At 38.7% G+C, this 16,723-nt stretch overlaps 1 protein-coding gene across 6 annotated transcripts in view; it reads left to right on the top strand.

The window, feature by feature from the left end:
• The window catches only part of ckap5 (cytoskeleton associated protein 5), a 47,095-nt gene that overhangs the window by 835 nt on the left and 29,537 nt on the right, over positions 1-16,723 (top strand). For 4 of the 6 annotated variants that reach the window (XM_053682169.1, XM_017474507.2, XM_053682168.1 and 1 more), the window contains exons 1-15: positions 8-158; positions 5,947-6,039; positions 8,178-8,371; positions 10,399-10,605; positions 10,690-10,861; positions 12,504-12,636; positions 13,039-13,139; positions 13,228-13,341; positions 13,432-13,536; positions 13,759-13,848; positions 14,798-14,962; positions 15,483-15,611; positions 15,727-15,888; positions 16,263-16,361; positions 16,561-16,671. In XM_053682169.1, the coding sequence (XP_053538144.1) occupies positions 5,983-6,039; positions 8,178-8,371; positions 10,399-10,605; positions 10,690-10,861; positions 12,504-12,636; positions 13,039-13,139; positions 13,228-13,341; positions 13,432-13,536; positions 13,759-13,848; positions 14,798-14,962; positions 15,483-15,611; positions 15,727-15,888; positions 16,263-16,361; positions 16,561-16,671 (1,839 nt within the window). In that variant the 5' untranslated portion in view covers positions 8-158; positions 5,947-5,982. Of the gene's footprint in view, positions 1-7; positions 159-612; positions 634-5,946; positions 6,040-8,177; positions 8,372-10,398; positions 10,606-10,689; positions 10,862-12,503; positions 12,637-13,038; positions 13,140-13,227; positions 13,342-13,431; positions 13,537-13,758; positions 13,849-14,797; positions 14,963-15,482; positions 15,612-15,726; positions 15,889-16,262; positions 16,362-16,560; positions 16,672-16,723 lie in introns of those variants that run through there. The other 2 variants (XM_053682167.1, XM_053682166.1) reach the window with 2 other exon arrangements.

The following is a 16,723-nucleotide window of genomic DNA, read 5'->3' as shown; positions in this document are numbered from 1 at the left end:
AATCTGTTAGTGGGGCTGTGTGGCGTTGTGTGTGGCTGTGGCGGACCCTCCCTCTGATTCTCCGCCCTTGGGGGCGTTTTAAAGCCCGGCAGAGAAATGAGAGCACATCTCGGCTCTGGCTCTGAACCTCTGCGCCTTGTCTTGCTGTCCTAACGCAGGTAACCTTCAGCTCAAACCTTCAGATATCCGGATTTAAATGTTTGTAACTATAGCGTGAACGTGTGTGAATGGAATTGCGCTACTATTTGGGGCTGTGTTTGCTGCGTTTTCATGGCCTGCTCTCTCTTTCTCTCTGTGTGTGTGTGTGTGTGTGTGTGTGTGTGTGTGAGAGAGAGAGAGAGTGAGAGAGAGAGAGAGAGATCTGTCAAACAATAAGTGTGTGCCTTCTTGAATTTGTATCCACACACGGTCATTAGGCCATTATAAGACTCCTCATGCTAACCCACTTCTCTCTCCCTACTCGTTTGCTCTTGGCAGTAAACACGTTAAATCTAGCTATTTGTAGCGTTGCTAGGTGGATGCTAAGCTATGCTATGCTATGCTAAGACAAGCCTGCATTGTACACTGCGTTATGCTAGCTAACTACGTGCTGTACTCCCATGTTAGCACCTTTTTGGTCATCACTTTGAATTGGTAATGTGTATTAAGACGTTATTGAAAGCTTTTACTTGTTGCGTGAGCTAAAATGTTAACATCTAAGCTCGGAAATGTCTCAGATATGTCATCTGAAGTGACGATGCTTTGGTCAGTTGTATCCAAGCTAATGTTCGAGTCAGTAATTATGTTAAAAAAAAACAAACAAACCTCATTTAGTTAGCTTATTAAAACAAATAAAAAAATAACCAGCTTTTGTATACTAGTGCGTAATATCCTACCAGTGTGAATAAATCCTTTATGTTGCTAAATTATTACTTTTAATTGCTTATACAAACCTAACGGTTTTTCTTTATAGAGGGGTGCTATAACTAATAAGTGATTAGCTGGTTAGCTACTCTTAACATTTTAAATAACTATTAAATTTTAATTAATTAACATACTGTATATATCTTTGTGTGTATATATGTAATGTTAGATATATCTTGACATTTCTGCTAAAGTAGGTGTTGGTTAATCTTAACACATTTTTGTTGTTTACATGCATCATACATGTTCAAATGCAATCGCTTGTCCTTTAAAACTACTTGTATATTTTGCTTTTTCAAGAAATTTAGGTTAAAAAAACAAGTTAGCTGCACTGCTGGGGGGGAAAAAAAACACTAAATGGTTATAATGGGAATTGTATTGGTTTTAATGGAAACTGGAATGGGTCTCTTCTGGTAATTTATTGCCTTTTGGTGACATGTTATGATACTATTAAGGACTTGTGTCCTACTATGTAATGGTATTTGTAGTGGAAACCATTATGATTTGTTATGGCAGGGTGACGTAACTCACAATAAGTCTATAATTGTATCTTAATATTTCTGCTTAGGAAAGTTGTCTTGGCTACTTTTAACAATGAGTAATGCTAATGATTTTCAGTTAACTAGTACACATCTTAAAAATGCAATAGCAGTGCCCTTAAACTACAACTTGCAACTACTCCCCCAGCATACATCTATTGCAAAGTAACCGAGTAGTAACTGCAGATTTAAAACAACTGTGGTGTAATTGCAGTATTTCTCAATCCAGCAGTGTTAAAATGTTTCTGAGATTAAAATGTGGCACCAGCGGTACCATTACTGCAGTAGCAATTGAGCATAATGGGTTGTTACTACTTGGGCAGATGAAGCTGGCTGTACACTGTAGAGCTGCAACAACTAATCGATAATAACCGATTATGAAAATCGCTGACAATCTCATTATCGCTTAGATGGTCTGTGTGCGGCACGTTCACTCGTTACGTTACTTCTGTTCCGAAAACACACTTCAGAGAGTAAATGCTAAAGTTGTGTCCCAAATGTCATACTGTACACTTACACTATGCACTGTGTCATCTACCGTCTAGTGTGTGGATTTTAGAAAGGTAATATCACAAATGGAACGCTAGCGGGGTTTTACTAACCGGAAGTATACGCTGCTTCCTAGTCGACGGCGCATGATGTCATACGCACGCTAGCTTAAGCAGACACCCTGAGTCACCGAAAACGACTTACTTCGGTTTACGGTTTCTGTCAGCGTTACCTTTTATTCCCAATGTGACCCCAGTCACCATCAGCTGGAGGCGAAATCGTCACGTGACTGAGGAAAAAAGTCCTGTAAGGCAGGGTGCATTTTATATTAAACACCGTGGAGATCAAACAGTGCTGCACGAGCACAAAGTTATGTTTGTATCTAAATTCTCCGTGGTGTTTAAGGGGCAGGGGAAACTGGTGCAAGCTGCTTAAAAGGTTTAATTAAATTTAAGTTTATTGCCATTACATGGTGTAATTGTGCGCTTGCAGTGTAAATTCTGTAGTTTATTATAACGGAAGTGATCTGTTAGTAACGAGGCTGCGTTGCTGATCACGCGCAGTGTAGACGTGCTAATACATAGTACGAGGAAGATCTGTAATGTCTAAAACCCTGATCAAAAGTAAAACAATATTCTTAAAAGCAGTGAGGAACAGAAACCACAAGGTGCAGTGAAAGTCAGTTTTTATTATTAATTTAGGTCTGTAGTTTATTTCAGTTCTTTTTGTGCATCCTTAAAATAATGCATATATGCTATAGATAAAGATATAGATATAATCTAAACTAAATAAATGTGTGTATGTAATATTAGTTTATATTTTTAACCACAGTCCTAAATGAATAACACATTCTGGTGTGTGTCTGTGTGTATTGGGCTCTTTTCAGTCTTATATAATTGTACAAACAGTTGTGTAAAGTTTTAGTCTGAAGTTTATATTTGTAACTCTCAGTTTGTGGATTTTATTTTTGATAAACAAAAAAATGGTACTGAAAGTTTGCCCTCCCCATCTGATTAATCGAAAAAATAATCGGCCAACTAATCAGTTATGAAAATAATCGTTGGTTGCAGCCCTAGTACACTGTACAGTGGCGGTCATAGGTTTATATATGCCTTGCAGAATCTGCAAAATACTGTGCATCATTACCTGGATGAGCAACGACTGTTTTTATGTTTTGTGATAGTAGTTCATGAGTGTCTTGTTTGTCCTGAGCAGTTAAACTCCCCAATGTTCTTTGGGGGGGGGGGTCTATACTACCTCAAGATCACTTTGAGTAATGTTTGATTGAGCTCATTTTCTGCACCAGCTCAGATCGTGCTGCTTGCTGATGTAAGAAGAACATGGTCATTTTCTTTAAGCACAAGTCTGTCGCTAGAGGATCTTCATCGTATACTCTAACATGGAGAACACACTGTCGCACAGTCTGTGTTAGAATTTGGCCAAAATTGTATTCGGATCTTCTCATAGAGTGTAGTGAGTAATAAGCTTATAAGAGCAAGTTTTTAAACCTATTTTAACGTGAGGTGCATTCCTATATTTGGTCATTTATGTTATACGGTACTGATGTTGGAGCTCTGAATATTGGTTCTTACCCAATACTTATCCAATACCAGTATCCTCTCTGTAGAGGTGATGCTCAGCAACTGTCTGTTACTAATCTATGCGACATGTAGCTGCTTGATGGTGACATGCTTTAAGAGCATTTTGTGTCCATGACATTTGTCATTTAACATAATGTATTCATGGAATAAAATGCATCCAATACTTGTTCAGCAGTTCAGGCCAGTATCAGCCCTAATGCTGATATTCAGTATTGAATTAATGCACCCCTGATTTAAATCAATAAATAACCCCCCCCTTAGTCTTGGCCGTCTCCCACCCACCAGGCAGCTCACCCCTATTGTCCACCATAGGGGAGTAGGCAATCACGTGCTTCCTCAAATTTTGCTTCCTTGGCTCCTGGCCATGGGTCATTGTTGTGGCACCCCTTATTTTAACCTCAGGTAGTGTAGGACGATGTACGGATGTGTTGAATCAAATGAGTTGGCACCCAAAATGCAGCATTTTCTAGTGCAGGTGAGAGAGAGCACTATCTGGAAGCACAGTTTTGTTAGTTCTGGATTATCCCGTTTATTAATATGTTGAGGAGAACCCTTAATCCGTGTGATTCTGCACATGCTACACACTGAAAAGAGAACATTTTGTTTTACATGTAAAATCATACTGCATGCATCAGTTGACATCATGATACGCTTTTCGAGATGCGGGTTTTGAAAAGGATCAGTGCTTTTTAAACTAAACGGTTGCCTAGACTTGTTTTTTCTTGTTAATGTTAAATAAATAAAAAAATCTAGTTTTTCATAATATGGCTTCACTGTCCTGTCATTGGCAGAAGTAAATATTGTGGATCCTACCAAATAACATGGCCTTGTTTTGTCAGTGCTGATGCCTTATTTTTTCCACAGGCATGATGGGAACAGTCGTTGTGGTTAGTGTTGGGCTGCTTCTGGCAGGCGTTTTTTCACTTCATGATGCTGTTGTTTTTATAGAAATCAATATGAAACGTGAAACTTGATATCTCTCAGATATGCATTAAGCAACAACTTCAGAGGCTTTTTACAGTCTAGAGATGTTCGTAGTGTCGCGTGTGAGTGTTCGATTGCATGCAGAAAGGGTTTTGTACATGATTGTGTTTTTTGGTGAGTCACACTTTGTTGACTTGAACAACATGTTAACTTTCTTCATAAAGCTAATACACCCTTGTCTAAGTGCTGTATTATTGTAAGTATGTATTATGCTTCAAGGTGAATATTTGTGCCCTTACTTTACAGCTGCATTGAAGTGTTCATTTCATTCCATCTTGCTGATGCAACTCTGACGTATTAACAGAAGCAGTCCAGGCTGTGGGTGTGCCTTTTGATGATGCGCATCGTAATTTCTTTTTAAAGGAAGTGCTACATCTTTGTGTCTGTGAGGGCATGGTGTTTTATCTGGGTCTCCCTTTGAAGCTGCAGAGTTTAAAGGAAAATTTCAGCCAAAAATGAAATAAGAAATATTTTTCATACCACAGATGTAGTCGTTTGGCTCAGACGTGCCTGTTTTCTGATGTTTGCTTAGCAAGGCCATGAAAAAGCTTAATGCTGCCGGTTCTGCAAACTGTGTGTGTAAATTACATTCTTTTTTTAATCTTTTTTTTTTTTTTTGCTCAATTATAGTATTTATTCATTAACTGTTTAAAAAAATAAAATAAATAAATCAGAATAAGCCTTCCATAAAAACATACAGATCAAACTGGAACTATATAATCTGAAACATCTTATACATATGACGTCTTCAGACTTTGGGCCACGACTTCTCCCTGAATCTGCTTGGGTGGTTTGATGCCAAACTTCAGTATGAGCCTAGCAAGACAAGTGATCCCAGCTTCAGATGGCTGCTACTCCTGCGGTTCAGTCCATTTGTGCAGATGGCGCATAATGGTGTGTCGTACAGTGTAAGAAACTGCATGAAAAAGTTCTTGCACTGTTCTCTTCAAGCTGATATTCTGAACAAGTCAATAAAGCGGGTTGAGGCGACTGCATGAGGATTTATTTTATTTATTTTAATGTAGTTACATGTCCAGTCAAAACAAATAAACTAGCTAATCAAAAGTTGTCTCATCAGTTACGTTAAGAGTGGGTAATGGTGTGAATTAGATTTTTTTTGACTGTTGAAAGATGAAGTGTTTCAGAGCCTTTGCATTGGAAGTGATCTGTGCATGTGATTTTTAATTTTTTTTGTCTTGGACGCTACGGTTAGCTTTTGAGGTAAACTTGCGTCCATTGTGGTCACTCTTGGTATTATTATTATTATTAATAATAATAATAATAATAATAATAATAATAATAATAATAATAATAATAATTTTGACTGCATGGAATAATAATTGCGAAGTGAGCAAATAAACACATAATAATGGTATTTCCATCATGCTGGACAACATCCAATCACAGCGTCTTGTTTATTTCTGTTACAGTTGAGTGGATAAGGTGAAAACAGAAGAGCTGTCACCATGGGGGACGACAGCGAGTGGATGAAGCTGCCCATAGACCAGAAATGCGAACACAAGGTAAGCTCGCTCTCTGTCTCTCTCGCTCGCTCGCTCGCTCTCTTTTTTGCTGAAATCATCATAGACGTGTTACACCAAGCTGCTTCTACATCAGCAGTTAACACTGTTGGTGTTACTCAAAGGTTTGCACCTCAGGGAGCACATGGCAGTCTTGTGTTGTCTCTCTGCTGTTTCTCACACCATGTGCCTATTTACTCAAGTTTGAAACAAGCCTCATTGTTGTAGAAGAACAGTTGTTGTCCCTGTGCCAGCGTCTGTTGGCTCATCTTTATCGTATTGTCATGACACAATGCTGAATTGCCTATCAAAATCAGATGTACAGTCAAGTAAGAAATGAGTGCACCCCATGGAAATTATTTTGTTTTTGTTTTTTTTGTGTTTGTTTTTTGTAAACATATTTGGACAAGCAAACATTTGATCATTTTTGAAACAGTGCTTTTTAATGAAGATGATGTAGTTGAATAAAGCCACAAGGAAAATGAGCTTTTTCAATCATTTATTCAACAAATAGAGGTGTGATTCTTCTGTGGAAAAAGTAAGTACACTCTTTGCCTCAGAAGCTAGTATTACCCCCTTTAGCAGAAATAACTTGTAGGCGTTTTGCATAATTGTCCACCGGTCTCTGGCGTCAGCTTGCTGGAATTTTTGACCACTCTTCCATGCAATATTCTTTCAGTTGCAAGCTGTTTGAGGGTTTTCTTGCATGTACTGCCTGTTTAAAATCCCCCCACAACATTTCTATGGGATTCAGATCTTTGGCTTTGACTAGGCCATACCATAACCCTCCATTTCTTCTTTTTGAGCCATTCCTTGGATATTATTGTGTGCTTAGAATCATTATCCTGTTGAAGGGTCCACTTTTAGTTCAACTTCAACTTTCAGACAGATGGCCTCACATTATCTTCAAGCACTCTTTGATGTGATGCAGAATTCATAGTTGAATCAATGAATGCATGCTGTCCAGTCCTTGAGGCAGCGAACCCACCCCATAACATTTTCACCCCTTGTAGCTTCTGTAACTCCACCTACAATGATCATTTCAGCACTTCAGATGCGCAAACTAAAGATCCTCATCTTTGTATACTATTTTGCAAGTAGAATCAGAATAATTAACGGTTTACTGGGCAATGGTCTCATGTCAACCCTGATTTATTCAAATCTGACCAGTCAGATTCCAATATCCACTTAAACTCTCGGATGCTATTTTCATTTCGCTTGACACGTTTGCACAAGGTGACTTATTTTTGGGGTGTGAGAGTTTGGGTTTGACTGTTAGTTTTCAGTGCATGGAATCAGTGACTCTACTCATTTTGGGATCAACATCTTCAGTGTTAACCAAAAACAGGATGGTGGCTTGATGACTTGTCACACATGTATTAAAATATAGTGTGTACGTTAAACAGTTTAGCATTTATTTAGCAGCACTATGTCTAATGTTTTAACTACTTAAAAGCTAATTGATTCATATAGTCACTAGTTCTGGCATCAAGCTACCAACTAATCCATGGATGTCTAGTCTTATCCACATATGGCTATGGGCAGGTTTTCATTGCAATCACATAGGAGCTGCACCTGTTTCCACCTGTTTAATCAGTTCATCTTCACTTTCAGTAGACTCGGGTGTGGCTTTTGCTTGGTTGGAATGAAATCTTGCACCCACACCAGCCCTTAACAAAACAATAATGAAATTAGATGCCAACTATTTTATTTACTCGATTTTACTGATTAGATGTTCTAGCCCTACTTTTAGGGCACTTCACCTCCACTCTACTTGTAACTTAGTAATACCTAAATGACACGGATGGTAAGGTCCATAAGATGTGAGAGGATTATGCCAGGAAGTTTATTTGTTTATTTATTTATTTATTTATTTATTTATTTATTTATTTATTTATTTATTTTTATTAATTGTAGAATAGATACTGGTAATGGACTAATTGAAACACAGTAGAAGCAGATGTTTCACATGAAGGCCAAAATGGCTCAGACAGCAGGAGATTTCTATAGTTTATCTGTGGTAGAAAATGAACTGCTAAATAATTGATCTGTATGGGGGGAAAAAGTACAAGCTATCTTCAGAACTGAATGTTTTGTTTTGTTTAAAGTAATGTTTTTCTCTAATAAACTGTTCTCCTAAGGTATGGAAGGCGAGACTGAATGGATATGAAGAAGCGCTGAAGCTTTTCCAGAGGATTGTGGATGAGAAGAGTCCTGAATGGGGGAAATACCTGGGACTGATCAAAAAGTTTGTTACAGAGTCCAATGCCGTGGCTCAGCTGAAAGGCTTGGAAGCAGCACTTGTCTTTATTGAGAATGCACATGTGGCTGGCAAGTAAGTGGTTTCATGTAACTTGGATTTTATAAGGAATTAATTGATCTATTTGCACATGTGGTGATTTTGAGTGTACACAAAGCTGTGTGTGTAGTATCAGACTGACCAATTAACTTTTATCCAATGCATACTGGTGGTATAAGCAAAGTGAAACACTTTTGGGCGGTAACTCTGCTACTGGCATCAGACCACACTATCAAGTCGTTTTTTTTGTGTAAATTTTTTTTCGACTTTTATTTATTTACTTATTATTTTCTCAACAATTTGGTCATCTACGAATTTCTACATGTCTACCGCCATCTGGGGAAGATGAAGGCTATCCTGTGCTTCCTCCAAGACAAGTAAAGCCAGCCATGCAGTAACTTTCTGACCTGCTGTGTCACAGGGCAGCTTAACACGTGCTGAGAAAAGCGCTATCCTCCCTCTTCCACATACATTCAGCTCTCGGGCACCCACGATTGGCTAGTTTTGCTTTGATTGACTGGGAGAGAGAATGTGCCATCCTTAGTTTTAAAACATTAGTAGTCGTTAACAGTGACCACCTGTTTGTAGACCATTACAAAAGTAATAATAGTAAACTCCACTTCAAGCACCTTCACCATAAATTAATATATCCAGTCTATGAGGTCATGCTCTGTCCAGTTTTGTACTGTATAGAATTGTTTGTTCAAATGAATGCCTTTTTGTTTTTGTGTGTGCCATAAGAGGAGTCATGTGACCCCTGCTGAACGTAAACCTTTTTATGGGAAGGCAAACCATTTACGGCCTGAGAAAGCTCTTAGTCATTGTGTCTCTGACAGAGTGCAGGAAAGAGAACGTCTTAGCTGTAGGATTTGTGTGTGGTTTTATATTTGCATATTACTTGGGTGTATTTGCTGGACGCTGCTGTAATGAACACTTTCAGTCTGAAAGTAGACCCTAGTGATTGTTCTGGTCTATGGTTTTCCAGAGGCAGACATGCTTATTGAGCAATACTGTGCGATTTCCCCAAAATAGCCACTCTGGACGGAACCTGACATTGATCGTTTCTACATCTGACAGCATTTTGTGCCGCAGTGGTTATGGTACTTAGAAACCAGAGTGTGGTTTTGTTTTGTTTTTGTTTTGTGTGTGTGTGTTGGGGGGTGGTTTCAACACTTAAATTCAAGATGTAATTACTATATTATACTAATAATATTTAAAACAAACAAAAAACCTAAATAAAGTAATATTAAACTTCTGCATCAGTGATTAAACATTTTACACTTCTTATTGACCCGCAAGTCTTCAAGATGGCTTCAGAGTTACTGTTACCAACCCAGAGTCGATTATTTACCTGTAAGAGAGCACATCACATGGTGAGAGAACTCTGTGCAAAATAGAAAAGCAGTTGTACTGGGGGGGAATATGAAATGTAATTCTCACAGTATCGCATTTCATTTGCAACATTTCTTTTGTCACTTAAACCTTTCAGTGGAAGAACAATCAGAATTACATGCTGACTTTAGGATAAAAGAATAGAATTCTGCCTTTCGTTGCATTTACATTAATGTTTATTCTTTTTATGCAGCAATTTTCCAACAATGAAGTATATTTTAACAAACAGTTAACATGCTTATTAATATAACAGCTAATTTACTAGGACTTGCACTAGGAGTCTCCTCCTAATGTAATAATAACACAAAATAATTGATCTGGTTAAGTGCCGGCGCTTTGTAACAGTCCGAGGTAAAGTTGTAATATTAGGTTTTCCGCCTCAGGAAAGGATAGAGGACGACTTCTTCCTCTGTAACATGAAATGCTGTAGTTCTTTGTCTTAATTTCAAGAGAGAAATAAGTGAGGCTGGTGAGGAAATGAGTTGCAGTAATGTAAGAATTCACATCATCAGATGTACATGTAAGTGGATAGAAATAATTAAATAAATAAGTAGTATGGGGTAAAACAATGGGAAAACACTATAGACGTAATCTGAAGGCAACTCCTATAAATCCTTCTTAACTAAATAATTTGCATGGTGAAGTGATTGAATGTCGATCTTGTCTTTCAGGACAACAGGGGAAGTGGTGTCGGGTGTAGTAAGTAAAGTTTTCAACCAGCCCAAAGCCCGAGCCAAAGAGCTGGGAACGGATATCTGCCTCATGTATGTAGAGATCGAGAAAGCAGAGATTGTCCAGGACGAGCTCATCAAAGGACTGGATAACAAGAACCCTAAGATTGTAGTAGCCTGCATTGAAACACTAAGAAAGGCTTTGAGGTGAGATGGACTGCTCTGTTGATCACAAAACAATAGTCAAACTCTTATGTAGATGAATCATGAGTTTTGTGTGTTTATTTGCAGTGAATTTGGTTCCAAAATCATAACCCTGAAGCCCGTCGTCAAAGTGTTGCCAAAGCTGTTTGAGTCTCGAGAGAAGGCGGTACGTGACGAGGCCAAACTGCTAGCAGTAGAGATCTATAAATGGATTCGCGATGCTTTGCGACCGCCACTACAGAATATCAACTCGGTACAGGTGAGATGAGAGTATCAGATTTGTTTTTTTTTTTTTTTCAGTCCTACTTGTCGATCTACCTACCTAGATTACCATGACGAACAATTATCAGGTTTTTTCTCTTAAATCAGTCTGGAACACTTACTTCCATAATAACCATAACAGTTAAAACCTATACATCAAATAAAGAAGTTGTCATGGTAATTCTGCATGATGTCAATAGACACAGGAAGTCTCACAGAAGCTCTTATACGTTTACCCTTATCCAGATTAAATAATACACAAACTGAAATCTCCCCTAATTGCAAACCCAGTTCACCACATTTGCCTGTTAAACTAGTGTTATATGGTCTGCATTTTGTATAATGGATTATGACAAGCTCTTGTACTTTATGTGGACAGCTGACAATCGCACCCACGTGTGCTTTTTGAACATCCCATTTCAGATTTTGTTCCCTTTTGCTGTTTATAATAAGCTCCACTACAAAATCCACTAGATTTTGGATTGTGTATGTGGGGATTTGTGCTCATTCAGTCACAAGAGCATTAAGGAGGTCAGGCATGATGCCAGGTGAGGAGGCCTGGGGTGCAGTCTGTGTTCCAATTCATCCCAAAGGTGTTCAGTCTGGTTGAGGTCAGGGCTCTGTGCAGGAAACTCGAATTCTTTCACTCCAACCTTGGCAAACAATGTCTTCATGGAGCTCGCTTTGTGCACAGTGACATTGTCCTGCTGGAACATGGGTGCGTCTCAGTCAGCTGCCTGGTTCAGTATTCAGGGCACAATTGATAAAGCTAACAAAATTACGACAGGTAATGTCAAAGATATCGGTCCTACCTGTTGATAAACTGCTGATTGAGACGCATCCCAGGTTTGGGCTCTTTGGTTCCAGTGAAGGGAAATTGTAAAGCTACAGCATACAAAGACATTCTGAACAATTGGGTGCTTCCAACTTTGTGATGACAGTTTGGGGAAGAATCACATAATGGTGTGACGGTCAGGTGTTATGACTCGGTCACGTGTTCAGTATTAGCTTTAGTCTGTAAAATGAGATGTTCAGCTTCTCTTTTTTAATTTTAAATCATGCAAAAACACAGTAGTGGTTATCTAATTCCCCTTAAAGTCTATTTAGATATAAATATGCATTAAAAAATGTATTCCATGTCTTAAGTATATGGCCAGTTTAACATAAATATGATTTTCTTCTGGAAAAATATTAAGCTCTCGTGCACACACACACCATGTAATTTCTTTCAGGTTTGATGAAGCCCTGATGGTCCCTGTTTTAATATTTTACTTTAAATGTCAGAATGATAAAAACAAAATGCCGATCTTACACAGGCTGCCATTGTGCCTGTGATGTTTGCTTAACTTCGTAACAGAAGCTAGCAGAGAGTCAGCTCAGTTATGGAGAAGCTGCCAGTATCAGATGATGGTCAGGGGTCTGATATCCTTATGGGTTTGTTGCCCATTGTCTCTAGTAGAACTGACTTTTTTTTTTTTATATATTAATACCAAGTTCCAAATCCTCTTAAAACCTCCTATAAATCTTTTTAGGTCTGAAAAATGATTTAGCTTTTATCCATGAGAAGGGCACTGTGGTATGTCTGGCTAGTAAAAGGTTTGTTCTGATATATAACTCATGTGTGATGTGCATATGTACAGTTGAAAGAGTTGGAGGAGGAGTGGGTGAAGCTGCCCGCCAGTGTGCCAAAGCAGAGCCGCTTTCTGCGCTCTCAGCAGGACCTGAAGGCCAAGTTTGAGCAGCAGCAGGCGGCCGGTGGAGATGAGACCGATGGTACAACCCTTTGGCTCAATCTTGCAGCAAAAATCATGATGATGAATTTTTACTTTAGTTTTATACAGGAGGGTAGTGACAAGTATACCACCATTGAGGGATTTTTATTTATTTATTTATTTATTTTTATTCATTAGTTTTTTTTATTTTTTCTTTGAGACCCATCAAGGATATTTTATGTTCTGCAGAGAACTTTTTTTTTTTTTTTTTTTTCTTAATTTATAGCATTTTTTTTTTGTTGGAAATTAATTTATTGAATTCAAGATGGTCTATAAATAAATAAATTGTACTTTAAAATTTGGTTTAGAGGTTTGTTTTACAAGACATCAGACCGGCTCATGATCGAAAAAACATCCATGCATAGCTTTTCACTAAATATTTAATACATGTTTGTGTCTTCAGGTGATGACGACGATGGAGGCCATGTACAAGTTGATCCGTACGAGCTGCTGGAAGCTGCTGAGATACTTTCAAAAATCCCAAAAGATTTCTATGATAAAATTGTAAGTCTGAGATCATATTTCTAGTATTGACATATTAATCAGTACGTCCATTAATTATGAATATATTTCTTGTACTTTCCTTATGTAGGAAGCAAAGAAATGGCAGGAAAGGAAGGAGGCCTTGGAGGCAGTGGAGGCGCTTGCCAAAAACCCCAAGCTTGAGGCCGGAGACTATGGGGACTTGGTCCGAGCTCTCAAGAAGGTAATAGTTTTTTGTAAACAGTGTAGTTGTGGGTAATTGAGTTCTTCTGTGATTTACAGCTGTTGAGAATATCATGCTTGTATTTTGCAGGTTATCGGAAAAGATGCCAATGTGATGCTTGTGACTTTGGCGGCCAAATGTCTAGCTGGACTGGCAGCAGGACTGCGCAAAAAGTTTGGAACATATGCAGGACATGTGAGTGAAGAGAAGTAAACAAATCGGTCGTTCATCTAGTAAGCTGATGTGGCTACAAGCGAATAAGGGTCCAGATTATTTTGTTAAGATGTGTAGTCTCGTAAATTGTTGACCTTAAATGATCAAATATAATAACTTTTAGGGCATAAAATTTACATAGAAATGTACACACACACACATTTATGTTTTTGCTGAAGAGGCACACATGATTTGTTTTCAAAGGTGGTGCCAACCATTTTGGAGAAGTTCAAGGAGAAGAAACCTCAGGTGGTCCAGGCCTTACAGGAGGCAATTGATGCAGTCTTCATAACTGTGAGTATCTCTAATATAACTAAGGGTAAACAAATACAAAAAAAAAATACATTTTAGTCTTGTACATTATAAAACTATTGGGGAGGGGGGAAAACAAATTTATCTAAATTTTCATCCCAAATGTAGTGGATCAGCCAAGACATTAGCTGAATGAGACATTACATTTCATTGAATGCCAGACATGTCTTGGCTGATTAACCACATTTGACATAAATAGAATGAACTATTCCTTTAAGTGACAGGATGTTAAAGAGCAACACCAGTGGAAATTATTGAATTGAATTGGGGAATGGCTTCTATGACTAACAAGCTATAAAAACTCATCAAGCATTCCTGTCATCTCCAGTGCTGAATCCATTGTTTAAAAAAAAAAAAAAACCCTAAATAAATACTTTGTGCTAAATTAACTTGTGAGTAGTTATGCATGCAGCTAGTAACTTTTCATTCAATTCTACTTCCAACCAACTGACAAGAAATGCATCATGTGATTAATGAAGTGGGTAGCTTATCCTGAGCTCGGGTTACCCTCTGTTTAAGTTTCGGATGTTCTCACTATGTCCACATGGGTTTCCGCTGCGTTCTCCTGTTTCCTCCTACCTCCGCAAAACCATGCTACTAGGTGGATTGGCTGTTCTTACCAGGATTAAGTGGTTACATGATGGTGATGAATGTTTATGTATACTCTCTTACGCAGTAGCTTACTACCAAAGCTATTTAATTTATAAGATAGAAATGCTCCTTCCATGCTACTAAAACTTAATAGCTTCACTACTCCACCAAGTAGGGAATAAAACACTTCAGGTGTGCTGTTATCCAAAAATAATAAACGAGAGGGTGTTGCGATGCAGTCCAACAAAAATCGTAGTTATGGTTGATTTTGTTTTCCAACAGCAGTGCAGTTTTAGGTAAAGGAGGATGTTAAATGAATACTTTTCCTCATATTGTGTAGACGACTCTACAGAACATCAGCGAGGACGTGTTGGCGGTGATGGACAACAAGAACCCATCAATCAAACAGCAGGCATCACTGTTTCTGGCCCGAAGCTTTCGTCACTGCACTCCTGCCACGCTGCCAAAGAGTGTCCTGAAGCCACTCTGCTCTGCTTTGCTCAAGGTCTGATTAATCACAAGACATGGTATTTTGGTGATATTAAATTGGCACCCTTCTTGTCTGATTCTTAATGTAGTCAGTCAGCCATTTTTAATGTCTGAGGCAGCTACAAAACAAACTTCAGAGGTGTCAGCATCTATGTTTTAGGTGTAGCAGTTACCATTTTTGACCCATTGTTAGAGCAATATGGGAGACACCTGAAAATGCTCAGAAAATGAAGATTAAATTTAGAGTCCAATGCTAAAACCCGCTCATGTCTGCCTGTGACATATTTCAGGTAGTTTGCTTGCAGATAGCTGGCTGGCTAGCTATTTAAGATGGCAGGATGTAAATATTTGTTTATAGTTAGACTTCATGGAAATCTTGAGTGTTAAAGTATAGAGATTTTACTACATTTTAACACTTAAATTCGAATTGTGCGTTTTAAAAATTGACATTCACGTGTTTTGCTTAATGACACTAGTTTGGAAGTAGAATCTGTAAACAATGTAGTTAAATGCGTGTCTCTCTCGCTCTCTCTCAGCATGTGAACGACTCTGCTCCAGAGGTGAGGGATGCTGCGTTTGAGGCATTGGGCACAGCCATGAAGGTGGTGGGAGAGAAAGCTGTGAACCCCTTCCTGGCTGATCTGGACAAACTCAAACTGGACAAGGTAGAGTAGGGTGCAGTGCTTCATTTAGGGTTGAGTCATAAATGCATGTAAATGTTAAGGCAGAATTGGAGTACTGACATTGGCTTCCCCCCATCCTCCCCCCACATACACATAGATAAAAGAATGTGCAGATAAGGTGGAGCTTGTTGGAGGGAAGAAGGGAGAAGGTGGAGGAGGAGGAGGGCAGAAGAAGGAGAAACCTGCAGCTAAAGCTCCACATGTGGAAGAACCTCCGGCTAAACCTGCCGGTCCTCCTAAAAAAGCTCCTGCACTCAAAGTAAGTTTTATAGACTCAAGGTTGATGGTAAAAGTATGCTGAGAGTTCCATTAAAGTAAATCATTGGTGGTTCTCAAGTTTTAATGGAGCTGTAAAATGTTTAGAATTTCACATTTTAATCCAAGCCAAAGTGCGTTTTTACAGTGAGGTTTAAATGGGGCAAAAGTAAACGCAGAAATAAAAAGTTTGTGGACAATGTTCGACACCTGCCCCATAAGTGCATTCAAGTCGGCCATTTGGAGTTGAACTTAAGAGATCTGTGATTTGGATTTGTTACTTGTCACAACAGCTCGAGGGTTAAACTGTGATAAATCAATAACGTGTGTGAACATTGGGTCAGTTGCATGACTGTTTGGCTTGTTTCAATTTCACAGGCTGCAGGTCCTCCCAAAAAAAGCAAACCCACTACTGCTGCCGGCGGCAAGTCAAAGAAAGCACCGGAAACAAGAGAAGTTGCCGAGACTGAATTATCTGTAAGTCACATGTTTGAATGAAATCATTGTAATATTAATGAATTTTATTACAACAATAAAATCCAAGTAAAATCAAGGGGAAAAGACAGAACTGTGTTTATAAAAAAAAATTTTTAAAAACTGTTAATGCACCACAAAGCTTTTAAAGTTTGTGTGTTCTTGTGGGGTCCCCCCCCCCCCCCCCCTCCTTCCTTCTTAGCTGGAAGTGTGTGAGGAGAAGGCTGCAGCCGTACTCCCGGCCTCCTGTATGCAGCTGCTGGACAGCGCTAACTGGAAGGAGAGGCTAGCTAGCATGGAGGAGTTTCAAAGGGTGACTACACACCATTCATCTCTCTTTCTCTGTCCATTTCTCTCATACCCCT

Source organism: Ictalurus punctatus, chromosome 8 (assembly GCF_001660625.3).
Source record: "Ictalurus punctatus breed USDA103 chromosome 8, Coco_2.0, whole genome shotgun sequence".
Taxonomy (NCBI): domain Eukaryota; kingdom Metazoa; phylum Chordata; class Actinopteri; order Siluriformes; family Ictaluridae; genus Ictalurus; species Ictalurus punctatus.
This window is presented reverse-complemented; position numbering and strand designations above follow the sequence as displayed.